Here is a 17691-nt window from a genome sequence, read left to right as displayed (position 1 = left end):
ACTGAAACCTAAAATATACCGTAATAGTATGAAATTCTCATGTATTTAAAAATGCCAGCCGTGAAAATTAAAGGTTCAGGGGTTTTCCGTGTCCTCCTGAAAGTGAACTGTAGGGTCTCTCTTCTGCAACAGATGCTGTCTGTAGCATGTTAAACTTCACAGAGACAGGAAATAGCAGCCTCTGTCACTGTGCTCATGGATGTTCTGTTGGGTCTGTGCGCCTGCAGTGTGGCTGGTACTGGGGTCCTATGAACTGGGAGGATGCAGAGATGAAGCTGAAAGGCAAACCGGACGGATCCTTTCTGGTTCGAGACAGTTCTGACCCTCGGTACATCCTGAGCCTCAGCTTTAGATCGCAGGGAGTCACACACCACACCCGCATGGAGCACTATCGAGGTGAGACTCACAAACATATTTGCACAGATTTATTATTAACAAACATGATGGATGTTAACTAGGTCAAGCTCCGTTAAATGGTTAGCTGCTTAGCTTCCTAGTTTCTATGGAAGCAGGAAGGGTGGACTTAATTATTTTATTTATGAATTTTCTCTGCCTTTTAAATTTGATTTCATTCAGTAAATAATGACACAACACAGGTTATCATGACTGAAAATTGTTGGATTGTATACCTGGATTATTGAGCATGGACTTTGTCAGGTTATCATGTGTTGTTGTCCATCTTAGATAGTATTTATTCACTTTCAAACCAGGTAAACATCAAGTGTTTTTATTGCCCCTGTCAGTGTGTGCATGTGTGTGTTTGTCGGTGCTGTTAGCAAAATATCTAGTGAATAGATTTGAAGGAAACTCTCAGTGGATGCACATCTACAGTCTGTTAACCTTTGGATTCAATCGCATTCAAAATGGTCACAGTTAAGTGACTTTAGCAAACACAAAGAAAGATCTGACTCAGCCAATTTTATAGTTATTTGAGAATGTTTGGTGTGGTAGTAGCTGAGACTGATCCCCAATACATACTATGTACTACACATTGTACTACGTCTTTGTGTGAAACGTTGTCATTATCAGTTAGACTAAATACTTTCTATCTGTCTGTCAGGAAATATCTGCTGAACCACTGGACAGATTTTTATGAAACTACCAAATAGTTATCACTGCCTCTATATCTTCAACTCATTAATATTTGGAGTCAGCACAGTTCAAGATGGATGCCACTGTTATGTCCACCATGAACATAACGCATTAAGGAGGACACGGGACACAAATATGGGAGTTCAAACTTTCAATTTATTCAAAGCGGCTGCTTCCTGAAAAAAAAAGAAAGATTATTATGAATCCCCAATTCCCCTGTCCACCCAAGAAACACAAAAACCCAAAGTATCACCTTAAAGATGGACCTGGTGACCCGGTCAAACAGAACAAAAAGGTACCGCAGTGGGCCAACCCTATACAGGGCCATCAAAGCCGCTGCTGATACCCGACTAAAACTAGAAAAAACATACAAAAACATCTATTACAAAAGAAAAGGGTGAAAACAGGACAACCGGCCGCAACAGGCTAAAGTTACAAAAAAATATACAAAGCATTAACAAAAATTACCTGTGGTTGCTGAAGCCGCTGACAGCAGGCCACAGGTCCAGGACAAAGAAAAAACATGGGCCCCGGGAAAACCAGGGCAGCCAAACAAAAAAGGTCCAAATAAAAGAGGCCCCAAAGGTAGAGAGCTTCTGAGAGGCCAAAAATGAGGTAGCATGAGCGAGTTCACAAACAGAGTGAGCCTGAGAGAGAGAGAGAAGGGAAAGGGGACTAGAGCTCCCTGGGACCAGCCTCTTAAATAGGTGGGGTGGAAAAGGCCACAGCCCAAAACAATTAAAAGCTAATCAGCTAACCCAAAACCCAAGACATGTCCCAAGGACAAACTATAAGACCAATGTGCCCCAGGCACATAACAGCCACAGCTAGCCAGCAATAAATGGATGTAACTCAGTCACATAAACAGGTATTAAGGAAGTTGATATGGTATTAGCTGAGAGTCATTACCGTGATATATTTGAACACATCTCACAAGATCTCACGATATTGCATATCGCTCATAAGGTTACAGTATTTATAAAGTTTGACAAAAAGGCTATACGTGAGTTTCTTCTCATCGTAAAATGATTTTAGTCTAAAACTTTTTAAACTCGGCGTGCGATATGCATTTCTTTAAGGAATGCTTGGTCTTTAATTAGTTATTTAGTGAGTTGTAAAACCTTTGAACTACAACAGGTTTGATTACAATGCATCTGAAATGCAGACTGATTTTAAATGGTAATTGGACTGTACATATGTAGCATCTTTCTATCTAGTCAAGATACTCAAAGCTCTTTACAACACAATCTGTGCCCTCATTTACCTCCACACACGTTCTACATCTCTCTATCTCCACAAAGATAATCTGAATCTGTAGAAAATAATCAGAGCTTTGTCGCATTCATATGTCTATGGGACACAAATCAGAGGCAATGAGGGGTTCAGTGTCTTGCCCAGGGACACTTCAACATGTGACTGCTGGTGGAATTGATCCCCCAACTCTCCCATTGGACAACTGCTCTAACCACTCAGCCACAACTGCCCCTGATGGCAGCTTTTTACTTGCAAACATCTCCATCTCCATCTACTGCTTATCTGTGGTCGGGTCAAACTACAGGTCCAGGAGATAAACTCAGACATCCCTCTCCTCAGCGACACTCTCCAGCTCCACCTGGAGAATGCTAAGATGTTCCCAAACCAGAGAAAGTACACAATCCCTCTAATGAGTACTGGGTCTGCCCCTGGGCCTCGTCCCAATGGGACATGCCTGGCATACCGCCAGGCGTCCAGGAGACATCCTAATAAGACGCTCAAACCACCTCAACTGACACTTTTCGATGTGCAGGAGCAGAGACACTACTGATGTGCCCCTCGTTGTGGATGATGGAGCTTGTCACCCCATCACTAAGGCTGAGCCTGGCCACCCTGCAAAGACAGCTCATTTCAGCTGCATGTGTCTAGAATCTTGTTTTTTGGGTCATGACCCAAACCTCATGACCATAGGTGAGGGTTGGACAAACCAGTAAATCAAGAGCTTTGCCTGTCGACTCGGCACTTTATTCATTCTGACAAACTGAAGTGTAGTGGACTAGGCCTGATGTCAAAACTTGACCTTGTGGGACAGAAACTGTCATTTCATTGATTTGAATCCAGAAATACAGGTTCACCCATCCTGAGACTTTCTTTCTTGAAAATTCAAGTGAAAGAACACTCTCTTTTCTATTATCATTACTGTTTTACAAATGTTGATAATCAAAGTGTTTTAGTTCAAACATTTTAGATGTTGCAGTGAACTAATCATTTTTAATTAACTGTGAAAACAGTAACAATGATTTTTTAATCAAAGTTAGAATTCATGTTAAGGCCTGTTACAGAGTAATTATGCATTTTCTGATTTTCTGTCTGTGAATGAGCAAGTGTAAGTTTTCTCCAAGGTCGGAGTCGAAGCAGACAAGTGTTGGAACAACTGTCTTGTTTTTAAATCCTCTCAGACGTAAACAGAGAAGTTGGCACCTGTTTCTCCAAACTCGCCCAAACATTTCTCTCGCCTGTCTGGGAAACATCTTCAATCTGTTCCATAACATTCTTGCTGTTTTCTAGTAACCTTTTGCGTCACAAAACACACCCCTGTCTGGTCGACATTGACCAATAAGAAAACTCCCAAATGAACCGGAAATAGAGCTCTTTAAAATGTCGGTACTTCCTAGTTCTCCCAGTTCTGTGAAGTGGCTGTTCTGTGAGTTGCTGTTGGGTCGCAGTTGCCGTTGGAGTCGGGCTGGAGAGTTTGCAGCTCCAGTCGTTTGGGAGAACAGAAGTCCAGCCATGATAAGGCTCTTCCGAGTTTGGGATTATAACATCTTCCACCTCTGAGTGGAACTTCTGAAGAACCCCACTCATGTGAAGTCCACCCGTTGAGGTGAACTGTTGTTGACGAAGTCCCGTCACCACTCCGGATATATCTCTGCCATCCTACGGAGACGCTGAAAGGTAGCGTTAACTGGAGCTCCTCTTCCGCTGATTCATCGTCAGAGAGGTAAATGAGTCTAGTCCACTACCGAGCGTACCGAGGAAAGCTGGGTCGGATGGAGGGTGTCGTCCTGTCAACACTTTTCACTCATACACACCACATTCTCCCTCATCCATCTTTCACTCCCACTAAACTTCATCTTTCCATCTTTAAAAATTCTTCTATCAAGTAGAAATCATTGACAGATATTTTTAGAAATGTCTGAAGCAAAGTTCTCAATCACCGCCGTGTGATTTGATGTCTGCTGTTCTGCTGAAAAGTGAAAACAATCGCCGTATTGTTTCTCACTACCTGTAAAGCTGATTAATTATGTTGTTATTTTCATATTTTGCCAAATTAATGTAAATGTTTGATGTTAAACTTTGATTCTGTAAATAAATGACCACATTCATTTTGATGGGTCAAAGATAAATAACGTCTCACGTTACATTTTATTAAATTTAATGCACGTTTATATTCAGTCCAGAAAAATGAAAGAATCCGTTTTAATCAGGTGAATATCTCAGGATATGTTCATCTACAGAAGCAATGCCCTCATTACTGAAGATGAGGCCCTGATCTGTCATTCCAGCTCTTGCTCCATCCTAACATTACTTGTAAGCAAGACACCCAAATACTTGAACTCCTCCACGCCATTCCTCCATGGGAATTACACCCATTTCCAGTTGAGAACCATAGCCTCAGACTTAGAGGAGCTGATTGTCAACCCAGCTGCTTCACATTACACTGCACCATGCTGTGAACTACCCCAGTACACAATGAAGGTCTTGGCCCAACAACACCAACAGAACCACACTATCCATATAAATCACAGACAAGACCCTGAGGTTCTCAAACCAGACACTCCTCACCACAACTACACCTTGAGATCCAGTCCATGAACACCATAAACAAAATCTGAGACAAGGGACAGTCCTGGCAGAATCCAACCTGTACCGAGCTCCACTTTGTACAAATAATATGGACACAGATAGCCCTTAAAAGCAACCAAGGCACTCTGTACTCCCACAGAACCCCCACGCACAGACTGTCTCAGGGAACATGGTCAAAAGTCTTCTCCAAGTCACAAAACATGCAGATTGGAGAGTCAATCCCGCATGACCCCCTTAGCCACTTTGCAAAGATGAAGATCTGGTCCACTGTTCCATGACCAGGGTGGAAGCCACACTGTGCCTCCTGAATCCAAGTTTTGACAATCGATCGAAGCCTCACTTCTAAACTTTCCTCTAGAGTTTGAGAAGTGTGATCCCACAATAGTTGGAACACACTCCCTGGTCCCCCTTTAAAAAAATTAAAATAAAGGGAACCATCACCTCGGTCTGCCCCTCCACAGGCTCTGTCCCAGTCCTTAATACGACATTGAAGAGACGTGTCCCCACAACAGCCATAGCCTTCAAACCACCATCTATGGGCAAATCTCATGTACCCTCGGGTGTCCTGCCATCGGGCAGCTTTTTCTGATTGGCTAGACTTGAACCTCCAATGTGTCTGGACGGATTTGCAACAGCCTCTGATTTGAAGTAGAGAGGTAAATTACTGGTTGAAGTTGCAAATATATAATATATATTATATGTATTTTGATTAACTTGGAAGAGCAATCCAGACACGACTGTCACAGCAGGCAGGGCAATTCAACTGAATTACTCAGTGGGCCACAGTTTCTGAAAGCCAAGAGCTCAGAGGTCAGACACCCAGCAGTTATTGTTGTTATGTAAGTTATATTTTATGGTGTAAAATCGAATCTTATTTAAATATAAACCCATTGCTGGGTTGAACTGAGCTCACCCGTGGGCCTGATTTGGCCCCCGGGCTGCCATTGAATAGCCCTGCAGGAGGGTATTTTAGTTTTAAAAACTGCTCAAAAGGGTGTACATTTATTTTTGTTTGTTGTTGTTGTTTTGTTTTTATATGCTTCACTTCTTTCAGGATCTCTGTCAAAATTAGTTTGTGATAAAACTGAAACTAGCAGAGCCTTTGCAGTGTCATACATACTGTCAAACAGGCAGAATTTTTTATTTTTAATTTAAAGTGCAGCCTTAATACAAAGAGAGCAAAGCTGTGCAGAATTATTATGCATGCTCAGTGAAATTGAATAAATGCTTTACTTTTTATGCAAGGATTTATTAAGGATGCTATGATGCTACATGTGAAACATATGTAATAACAGTGTCCTTATACCTTCAGGGACATTCAGCCTGTGGTGTCACCCGAAGTTTGAGGATCGCTGCCACTCCGTGGTAGAATTTATAGAACGAGCCATCATGCACTCTAAGAATGGCAAGTTTCTCTATTTCCTGCGCTCCAGAGTCCCAGGTAAGAAATACCACTAGAACTGGTTTCTTGTCAGGCTGTAGACAAGTCCTGCCAACAGTGATGAGCTGACTCTATTAGATGTTCTTTTTTTTTCAAACTTTATAATTATTTCATTCATAAATGCAGTCGATTGAAAACAATTGAAATGTTTCAACACCTTTTAAGCCTAATGGTTATCACCCACTGCTGAAGGCAAACCAGCAATACCATTTTTGCCGACGTTCGTGTATTCATATTCAGCTAAATATCTCTTGAACTAGTGGACAGACTTTACCAAATCCCAGAAAATAACTAATGGATGCACATCTACAGTTCATTACCTTTTGGAGTCAACTCGATTTAAGATGACTGGCACAGCCAACTGACCTTCTAAAACATACAAATGGCTTTAACACATTCATTTTATTGACTGATATAGAGCTACAATTAGGTGAGGTAGTGGCTGAGCATTGTCCCTGACACGTACATTGAGTACTTTGCATTGTGTAGTATTTCTGATTAAAACTTCAGCATCAATTGAGGAAGTCAGTACTGTTAACAAAATATCTTATGAACCACTGAACAGATTTTAATGAAAATCTAAGAAAGGTCTAAAGGTCCCTGATCCCTGGTTCGATCCCGAGTTTCGGCACCATTTTATCAGCCATTCGTCCACGGCGCCCTTCCGGTTCTTTTTGTTCCCAGGTGGAGAGGAAACTCTCACGAACTTGATAAAATCAAGAGAGGTAAATTATTTTTACCTTTTAATGTAGGCAAGGCAGGAAAAACTACAAGCTTAGTGCTGAGGCGCCCGTCTGAACCCGTCGCAACCCAGAACTGGAAGCGGAGGCCCCGTGCAAAAGAACGCAACAGCTTATGTTGGCCCTTTGCTCCGCCTCCACATCTGGGGCGGGCACAGCCTGTCAGTGTATCAGTGGGGTGACTGTGTGACCTCAATGGTCTTACCTGTTTCTGATGGTGGATAATAGAGTGATGTGCAAATCTATCAAAGTGTTGGAAGCAAGAAAACAAAAATGACTCCTTATTGGGTGTTGACCCTGGGCTCGCTCGTTGTGAGCAGCTGAGACTGGTATGATCTGTTCCAAACCAGGTCATGAGTCAGAGTGGACCAGACCGGGCCTCCAGCAAGAATAAACTTCTAACAAACATCACTGGTAGATCATCTAAACATGTTGAACATTTGAAGTCAACCCAATTCAAGATGGCTGCTTCAGTTAGTCAAACTTAGCCAAATGAAATGCAGCTGTAACTCATTCAATTTAACAATTAGGCCAAAATGTATGTGGTTGAAGCTGAGAGCCTCAGCACTTACTCTGAGTGCGATCACATCTCGCAGTATCTAACAATAGTGTGAAAGCTCATACAAAGGTTTGACCAAAACAGCTGTAACTCTGTCACTCCTCAGCAAAAGAGGATTTTGGTGTAAAACTCCTGCATGATAGGTGGAGGGCAATATGCATACAGTTTAGAAATGTTAAATCTTTAATTAGAATTTTGTGTTTGACAAGAATTGTCTTCATGGGAAGAGTTTTATAAACAAATTGGAGAATGAAATGTTTGCAGTCTGCCATGCTAGCATGCCAATAATCGTTACTGGCATATTTATGTGACATTAAAGTGGTCATTAAGAAGGTAAATGATGTGAAACAGTCATTCAGCTGTATCTGTGCAGGCTGCTAAACCACCAGCATGTCCAGACCCAGAGAACACAACCCAGTGACATCCAGCAGGCTGACTGGGTCAAAGTCTGAGTAACGGTGTGCTCTTTGTCTCAGGGCTTCCACCCACTCCGGTTCAGCTGCTGCATCCTGTATCTCGATTCAGCAACGTCAAGTCGTTACAGCACCTCTGTCGCTTCTGCATCCGACAGATAGTCCGCATCGACCACATCCAAGAGCTTCCACTGCCCAGGTACTCACCTCCTAACCATAAGGTTCTCCTTAGGAGTGACCAGGATGGATAAGAGTAGGAATGAGATCATCAGAGGGACAGCACAGGTTGAACAACTGGGAGATAAAGTTAGAGAGGACACACTGAGATGGTTTGGACATGTCCAGAGGAGGGACAGTGGGTTTAGTGGTAGAAGGATGTTAGAAATGCAGCTGCCAGGAAAAAGACAGAGGAGATATATGGATGCAGTTAGAGAGGACATGGAGGTAGATGGAGTGAGGACAGAGTGAGATGGAGGAGGATGACTCACTGTGGAAACCCCTGAAGAGGGAAAAGCTGAAAGAAGAAGACGATAAAAGAAGTTTACTCAGCATTCTTTTCTCCAGCTCCGGTTTGGCTTAGTCCAGTCTGCAGCCAGTAACAGAGCCAGTTTGGTTTAAAGTTGGTGCTGCTGGACACAAACCATGACAAAAACCAGAGCACCAACAAGCTGTTGAGAAGCTGCTTCTTCTCCCTGCAGACGATCCACTCCACAACTCCTCCTCCCTCAGTTAAACATCCAACCAGCTGAGTGACCAGAAAGTTTCTGTGTTGCTGGATGATTTAAAATGCTCATCTCAGCTGTTTGTGCATGACTTTAAGTTTACCACTCGGTCCAGCCTTAGAGAGTCCACACTGAAAGGACTGTGCCAAGTTTCAAACCCAGGATCTTCTTGCTGCAAGGCAGCAATGCTAACTAACCACTACTCCACCGTGCCCCGTCAGGGTTCTTTTAATTAATAGCATTTAATCAAATATTGAATGCACCACTATGGACACCTGCGACTTTTGTTGTTTATGTAATGAAGCAGATAATTTGTTTAAAAAACTAATAACAGAATCTTATGTTGTATTAATGAACATTACCTGCTGATGCCTCACAACTGAATTGTACTTTTTATTAATTACTGAAATTTTCTGTATTTTGGTTTTATGCAAGAAAAAAAACTTTTTTCCTTTGCAATCAAAGACCAAACATCTTATAATCCAAACATTCACTTAACTTTTTTCCCTTATTTGTCATTTTTCTTGTTTGCAGACCACTGATCTCTTATCTGAGTAAGTTTTATTACTATGACCCCGAGGAAGAGATGTACCTGTCAATCAAGAGGATTCGGAGGGTGGTGGAAGCAGAGCAGGAGGCTGAGTCGCAGACGTAGCAGCAGAACTCTCTTCAGCTCAAGTGAGTCTCTTTCTCCTGATTACAGAAGTTTTATTGTCGTCTGTAAATCTGTTTAACTGGAATCAAGAGAGTTCACATGACCCTGCACTTACTCCAGAAAGGGAATTGATTTAAATTTAATTAAACTGATTTACCTTCTTTAAAGCATAATACAGTTTGTTGATTTTCTTAGTACACTTTATAAATTACTTTTATATCAAACAAACACGTTTGAGATTCAAAATAATTGGACAGAATTGATCTGTATTTAAATGGGCTCAAAATGAATTGTATAAATATTTTTCCCAGTAACATTCACTCATTCATTCAACCGTTATTTAGACCGGAGATTACTATTTTGGAAACTGGCACCACATTAAAAATTAAATTGGACTGAATTCAATTGACAGATCTGTCAAACTTGACAATCTTCTGGAAGTGCGTTTCTGTTATCTCAAGAGAAAAACTGCTTTTACTGTTTGGATCTACAGCTCAGGAACAAATTAAAGGACAACTGTCAAGTTGTTTTAAATCAGTATTTCTACATGTAAGACAGTGATTTTATTCATGCAGGTCGGTTGAATTCCAACACAAGCAGATCTCATTCTGCTTTTATTCAACCTTTATTGATCTCATTGATGAGGGGACCAGATGTCTGACATTAAGTCTGGGGACATTTCCAGCTCGGAGACAAAAAAGAAAGAATGTTATCAAGATGAAATTAAGAAACAGGGACAGTTACGGTTTCATTTATTTTTACATTTTTATTCATGTTTAAACAATAAAAATCAAATGTAGCAGCAGGAGTGTGTCTCCACACACATTTCTAAGAGTAATAAAATAAATAAAGTAAAGTAATATTGATGTCAGAAACATGTGTAATGTGTGTGTGTGTGTGTGGGGGGTCTAGGGGTCCTCCCCGAAAATTTTGAAAAAATTAGATGCCATTTCCTGCATTTTGTTGTATTTTAATGGGTTCTTAAACTTCTATTTTTACCTTCATAAGTAAACATTTGATTCAGTAACAACTTTGTCCTCCAATGGGAGAACTGAGGGCTCAATTCCACCAGCAGTCATATGTTGAAGTGTCCCTGAGCAAGACACTGAACCCCTCATTGTCTCTGATGTGTGTCCCATCAGTGTTTGCATGTGATTTAAATAGGCCTGTCACGATAACAAATTTTGCTGGGTGATTAATTATCTCAGAAATTATTGCGATAAACGATAATATTGTTTGAAATGTGAAAATAATTAGTAATTATTGTCTGATTTAAGATGAAATGTTTCATTTGTTTTGCGTGTAGTACCTTTTTAAGATCCCAGGATGGCAGTGTAAGACTGTTTGAATCGAAGGATGGATAGTGAGGGAGCGAGCAGCATGTCTCTTTAAGAAAAATGGGAGGGAGGCCCCTTCACGTGACATGGGCTGTCTCTCTTCGGTTTTCAAAATGGCGGACGCTCGGTGTGGTTTGAGCTCTTTAGCATTTTTCACACAAAGCTTTTAATAAAAAAAATCAGTGAACAAGTTCTCAGCTTCTTTTTGCAGAGAAAAACAACTTTTTACACGGAGGCATGGTTTTCAACCGTGAATTTTGGAGCTTCGACAAGACTGAGGTTTTTCCCGAGGTCAGCCTGTTAGCTTAGCTCGTAGCTTAACTTCTCAGCTTAGCGGCTTTTAACGATCCAAAAACGTGATTGTGGATCATTAAAATGGATTTTAAAGAGAAAAGAAAAAGAAAGGGAGGAGTCAGTCAAGAGCACCAGAGTTGAGCCTTTTGTCATCCAGTGTCTTCAGTAGAAAGAGAGAGACAAAGAAACAATAAAGCCGATAAATGAAAATGAGGTTGATAATTTTCATTTATCATGCGATTAATTGATTTATTGTTTATTGCGACAGGCCTAGATCTAAAGCTCTGATTAGTCTCTATAGATTCAGATAATCTTTGTAGAGATGTAGTAGAGTGCTGTATGAATGTGTGTGGCGATGGGTAAATGAGGGCACAGATTGTATGTATTGTATTGTATGAGTGCTTTGAGTATCTTGATTTGATAGAAAGGTGTTATATAAGCGCAGTCCATTTATCAGTTTTGCCTTATATTTTAGTTTTGGCAGAAATATCTTGGCATTTCTGCCAGGATTGTTCTAGTAGGCTGCACCAGAAGTGATGTCCTCTTTCTGCTGCTTTTGTTTACAACCTCAGATTTCCCTGTAAATAACTGTGTACTAAGGAACTAAGGTGGTGGAAAGGTCAATGAAATAGCATAAACCGCTTTGACATTTTTGATAGTGAATAATCTTTAAAAATGCAATAATAATGCTTTGGTCTTAGCTGCACTCTTGGACTAGCTGTTAGCTTGTCACTGTGGTCAGACGTAAAATCTGTTTTTCCAAATTAAAGCAGCTCAAAGAACTATTTACAACAGGTGATCTATAATTCTGTTTACACTGAAAACCACTTCAAACTGGCTTAAACATAACTAAAATGGTATAAACTGATTTTTTTTTTTCCTTTAGGAGGACGGCTCTGTACTGGTCTGCCAGTCTTCCAGCCTCAGCCCATTGGCGTCCCTGGTCATCCAGATCCAGTTGGACAGGAATGGACCCTTCTCTGCTCCTTTGGACCAATCTGAGGAGGTGTTTGATGTTGGACGGTGGAAAAATGTTGACAGTTTCTGGATCTGAAGAGTGACTGCAGAGATGTCCTGACCCGAAACATGTTGGAAGAAACGTCCAAAATCATAAACTCAGCTTTCCTAGTTTTTCAACCAGCTGGACTTTTAAAGATACGATGCACTGATCAATTTGTACAACTCTTGTTTGTGAATGTTTCCTTGTTTTTATTTCCATTTTGTAAAATGAGGGATTAGGGAATGAAATATTCCCACGGTAAAGATATGCACCAAGAGGCAAGAGTTTCCTCCTCTGACAGCTAAAAGTCTTTGTCATTGGCTTTTCTTTGTCTTTGTGGAAATAAAGACATTTATCTGTTTTTCTGACCTAACGTGGTGTGATGCAGTACAATGAAGAAAATTCCTCTTTAATGATACATCAAACTCATTATGTATCATTCTGTTATGCAAGAATGCTTTTCCTGCCTTTAATTTTCTGTATGTCATTTAATCATGAATCAGTTTGAAATTTGGGGAACTGAAGTACAGTTTCAGATTTTACTGAGTTGTTTTTTATATGCCGAAAATATGTTTTTTCATTGTGTGAAAATTGCAAAAGGAAGCAAAGCATCTCTTTTTTTTATTAAAAAAAGTGTTCAAGATTTTCCTGTCCGTATTGAAAACATGTCTGATCAACAACCCAATGACCTCCAGTTCATGATCATAAAAAGTACAACCATTAACAATCATTTAACGTTGGTGATGTCCATTCTTTTTTGGTGTTTTAGGTAAACCAAAAAAAATTGCTTTTTTGTGTGATTTTGCTATTTTGACAATCTACTAATTGATTGATTTAAGACTTGTCCACATGGTAACTGCCTCTTAGGAGCCCTAAAATTGTATTTTTTGAAAACAAATGACAGAATGATCAGATCCTCAAATGCCACCCTTGTGTTATCAGGTAGACAGCCAAAACACAATTTTTTGTAAAAGATAATGGCCTAGCCCTCCTGCCTAACACAAACTGAAGCATGGCAGACGTAACAACAACACAGGATTTTTAGTCATTTTCTGGGTTTCTGTGTGGATGAAAACATTTCTAGAAATTATTAATAAAAACATTGTTTTGGAAAACAGTGTTTTAATGTGAACAAGGCCTAAGCCGTCAGTGAAAGACAGTAGGGTCACAGAGGGCCCAGCAGTAAATCTTTTAACTCCAAGACAAAAGGTTAATCTGCATGTGCTCAGCTTCATGTCTCCCTATTTTTACTACCACTAATGTTGGCTTTACCTTTACAGCATTTATTTATTTATTCCTTTATTTAACTTTAAACTTTAGCCTTTGTCAAAAAAACATATTCTGATCACATTAATAGGTTCTCTTTAGATCAATCTGTTCAAATTCATGCATCCATCCATTATCTTTACCCGCTTCTTCCTTTTCGGGTCACTGGTCATCATTTCCAGCAGTCATTGTGTGAGATGCGGGGCACACCCTGGACATGTTTCCAGTCCATCACAGGGACACAGAGACAAACGAGACAACCACTCATTCTCTCTCTCACCTAGGGACAATTTAGAGTTACCAATCAGTCTAACATGCATGTTTTTGGTCTATGGGAGGAAACCGGAGTGTTGTTAACTTGGTTTTCATACAAATATATATATATATAAGCAAACTGCAATAAGTGGAAACAAATTCTCAGAAAACCCGACTATAACACAAACAGGAGAATTTTATTGTGTTTGCCCTTTTAGAATATCCATCCATCCATTTTCTTCCGCTTATCCTGGGTCGGGTGCAGGGGTAGCAGCCTAAGTAGGGAGGCCCAGACTTCCCTCTCCCCAGCCACTTGGTCCAGCTCCTCTGGGGGAATCCTGAGGCGTTCCCAGGCCAGCCGAGGAACATAGTCCCTCCAGCGTGTCCTGGGTCTTCCTCTGGGTCTCCTCCCGGTAGGACGTGTCCGGAACACCTCACCAGGGAGGCGTCAAGGAGGCATCCTAATCAGATGCCTGAGCCACCTCAACTGGTTCCTCTTGACGTGGAGAAGCAGCGGCTCTACTCTGAGTCCCTTCCAGATGATCAAGCTTCTCACCCTATCTCTAAGGGAGAGCCCAGTCACCCTGCAGAGAAAACTCATTTTGGCCGCTTGTATCCGAGATCTCGTTCTTTCGGTCACAACCCAAAGCTCATGACCATAGATGAGGGTAGGAACGTAGATCGATCGGTAAATTGAGAGCTTCGCCTCTTGACTCGGCTCTCTCTTCACCATGACAGACCTGTAAAGCGCCCGCTTCACTGCAGACGCTGCACCTATTCGCCTATCGATCTCAAGTTCCATTTTTCCTTAATTCAAAAAGGGGGACCGTAGAGTGTGTTCCAACTACAGGGAGATCACGCTCTTAAGCCTCCCTGGTAAGGTCTATTCGGGGATTCTGGAGAGGAGGGTCCGTCGGATAGTCGAACCTCGGATTCAGGAGGAGCAGTGTGGTTTTCATCCTGGTCGTGGAACACTGGACCAGCTCTACACTCAGCAGGGTCCTGGAGGGTGCGTGGGAGTTTGCCCAACCGGTCTGCATGTGCTTTGTGGACTTGGAGAAGGCGTTCGACCGCGTCCCTCCAGGAACCCTGTGGGGGGTACTCTGGGAGTATGGGGAACTGGGCCCTTTGATACGGGCTGTTAGGTCCCTGTATGACCGATGTCAGAGCCTGGTCCGCATTGCCGGCAGTAAGTCGGGTTTGTTCCCGGTGAGAGTTGGACTCCGCCAAAGTTGCCCTTTGTCACCGATTCTGTTCATAACTTTTATGAACAGAATTTCTAGGCGCAGAGAAGGTGTTGAGGGGATCCGTTTTGGTGGCCTTAGGATTGCATCTCTGCTTTTTGCAGATGATATGGTCCTGTTGGCTTCATCAGATCGTGATCTACAGCTTTCGCTGGAGCGGTTCGCAGCCGAGTGCGACACGGCCGGGATGAAGATCAGTTCCTCCAAATCCGAGGCCATGGTCTTGAGCCAGAAAAGGGTAGAGTGCCCTCTCCGGGTCAGGGAGGAGGTCCTGCCCCAAGTGGAGGAGTTCAAGTATCTTGGGGTCTTGTTCACGAATAAGGGGACCACCACCCCGGTCTGCCAATCCAGGGGAACTTCCCCCGGTATCCACACAATATTGCATAGTCGCGTAAGCCAACACAACCCTACAACATCCAGAGCCTTAAGGAACTCCGGGCAAATCTCATCCACCCCTGGGTCCCTGCCACTGAGGAGCTTTTTAACCACCTTGGTGACCTCAGCACCAGAGATTGGAGGGCCCGACCCAGAGTCCCCAGGCTCTGCTTCCTCAGTGGAAGACGTGCCGGTAGGATTGAGGAGGTCTTCAAAGTATTCTGCCCACCAACCCACAACATCACGAGTTGAGGTCAGCAGCACACCACCCCCACTATAAACAGTGTTGGTGGTGTACCGCTTCCCCCCCCTGAGATGCCGGATGGTGGACCAGAATTGCCTCAAAGCCGTGCGGAAGTCATTCTCCATGGCCTCTCCAAACTCCTCCCATGCCCGAGTTTTTGCCTCAGCGACCACCCGAGCCGCATGTCACTTGGACTGCCGGTACCCATCAGCTGCTTCTGGGGTCCCACAGGCCAAAAAGGCCCGATAGGATTCCTTCATCAACCTGACAGCATCCCTCAGCAACGGTGTCCACCACCGGGTTCGAGGGTTGCCACTGCGACAGGCACCGACAACCTTGCGGCCACAACTCCGGTAAGCTGCCTCGACAATAGAGGCACAGAACATGACCCACTCAGACTCAATGTCCCCCACCTTCCCCGGAACATGTTCGAAGTTCTCCCGAAGGTGGGAGTTAAAGCTCCGTCTCACAGGAGACTCTACCAGACGTTCCCAGAAAACCCTCACAATACATTTGGGTCTGCCAGGTCTGACCGGCATCCTCCCCCACCATCGGAGCCAACTCACCACCAAGTAGTGATCAGTGGACAGTTCCACCCCTCTCTTCACCCGAGTGTCCAAGACATGTGGCCGCAGATCAGATGAGACGAGGACAAAGTCAATCATCGAACTGCGGCCTAGGGTGTCCTGGTGCCAAGAGCGCATATGGACACACCCTTATGCTTGAACAAGGTGTTCGTTATGGACAATCCATGACGAGCACAGACGTCCAACAACAGAATACCACTCGGGTTCAGATCAGGGGGGCCATTCCTCCCAGCCACACCCCTCCAGGTTTCACTGTCATTGCCCACGTGAGCACTGAAGTCCCCCAGCAGAACAAGGGAGTCCCCAGGAGGTACACTTTCCAGTACCCCCTCCAAGGACTCCAAAAAGGGTGGATAATCTGAACTGCCGTTTGGTGCATAAGCACAAATGACAGTCAGAACCTGTCCCCCCACACGTAGGCGGAGGGATGCCACCATCTCATTCACCGGGGTGAACCCCAACACACAGGCACCAAGATGGGGGGCAATAAGTATGCCCACTCCTTTTCGGCGGCTCTCATCAGGGACAACTCCAGAGTGGAAGAGTGTCCAACCCCTCTCAAGGAAACTGGTTCCAGAGCCAGAGCCATGCGTAGAGGTGTGTCCGACTATTTCTAGCCGGAACCTCTCAACCTCACACACCAGCTCAGGCTCCTTCCCCACCAGTGAGGTGACATTCCACGTCCCAATAGCCAGCTTCTGTAGCTGAGGATCATACTGCCAGTGTCCCCGCCCTCGTCCACCACCCATCCCACATCACACCCGACTCCTTTGGCCCCTCCCACAGGTGGTGAGCCCATGGGAAGGGGGACTCACCTGTCCTCTTCGGGCTGTGCCCGGCCGAGCTCCATGAGTAAAAGCCCGGCCTTCAGGCGCTCGCCCGCGTGCCCCACCTCCAGGCCTGGCTCCAGAGTGGGGCCCCGGTAAACCACGTCCGTGCGAGGGAACATCAAGTCCATTTCTTTTACTCATCATAGTGGTGTTTGGGCTGCACTTTGTCTGGTCCCTCACCTAGGACCTGTCTGCCTTGGGTGACTTTATTAGGGGCGTAAAGCCCCTGACAACATAGCTCCTAGGATCAGTGGGACACTCAAACCCCTCCACCACGGTAAGGTGGCAGCCCAGGGAGGGGCCTTTTTAGAATAGATTATTATTTTTGTTAGCATTGAGATGTTTGCTGGAATTAATAGCAATTAATAGCAACAAGTTCCTGTGAAACTTTTCTGTATTTGGTTTGAGTATGAGGGAAGCATGAGAATAATGACAGATAATTTTTCTGCACCATCCCCCACTTCTGAGTTTATATTTTGTCATACCTGTGTCCCTGGCTCAATTTTATCCACTGGGGCATCCAGGTGAATATTGAATATCACTGAAGCTGGTCACTATTTGAAAATTAAAAATACGTATACGGGATGTCAAAATTAGCTTTTATTGCTGTAAAGGAAATGTTAGGGTTGAAGTAAGGATATATAGTATATCCATGAGGAAACAAAAAAAATCTATAAAATTTCTGAAGAAATAACTTTGAAATGATCTATACCATGAAAAATAAATTTATTTTTTATGAACTGTAAAAGAAGAATAAAGAGACCCAAGATCAACCCCACCTCTCCCAACCTCCTTCC

General features: G+C 43.2%; 1 protein-coding gene across 1 annotated transcript in view; it reads left to right on the top strand.

Moving 5' to 3' along the window:
* The window catches only part of socs7 (suppressor of cytokine signaling 7), a 55807-nt gene extending 43541 nt beyond the window's left edge, over nucleotides 1-12266 (top strand). The window contains exons 6-10 of the mRNA XM_037690619.1: nucleotides 228-396; nucleotides 6245-6373; nucleotides 8149-8284; nucleotides 9342-9485; nucleotides 11980-12266. Coding sequence (XP_037546547.1) covers nucleotides 228-396; nucleotides 6245-6373; nucleotides 8149-8284; nucleotides 9342-9462 — 555 coding nt within the window. The 3' untranslated portion in view covers nucleotides 9463-9485; nucleotides 11980-12266. The remainder of the gene's footprint in view (nucleotides 1-227; nucleotides 397-6244; nucleotides 6374-8148; nucleotides 8285-9341; nucleotides 9486-11979) is intronic.
* Nucleotides 12267-17691: the final 5425 nt, after the last annotated feature.

Source organism: Nematolebias whitei, chromosome 16 (genome assembly GCF_014905685.2).
Source record: "Nematolebias whitei isolate Nwh7 chromosome 16, NemWhi1, whole genome shotgun sequence".
Classification (NCBI taxonomy): domain Eukaryota; kingdom Metazoa; phylum Chordata; class Actinopteri; order Cyprinodontiformes; family Rivulidae; genus Nematolebias; species Nematolebias whitei.
Note: the sequence above shows the minus strand (reverse complement) of the source record. Positions and strands in the feature narration are given on the sequence as shown.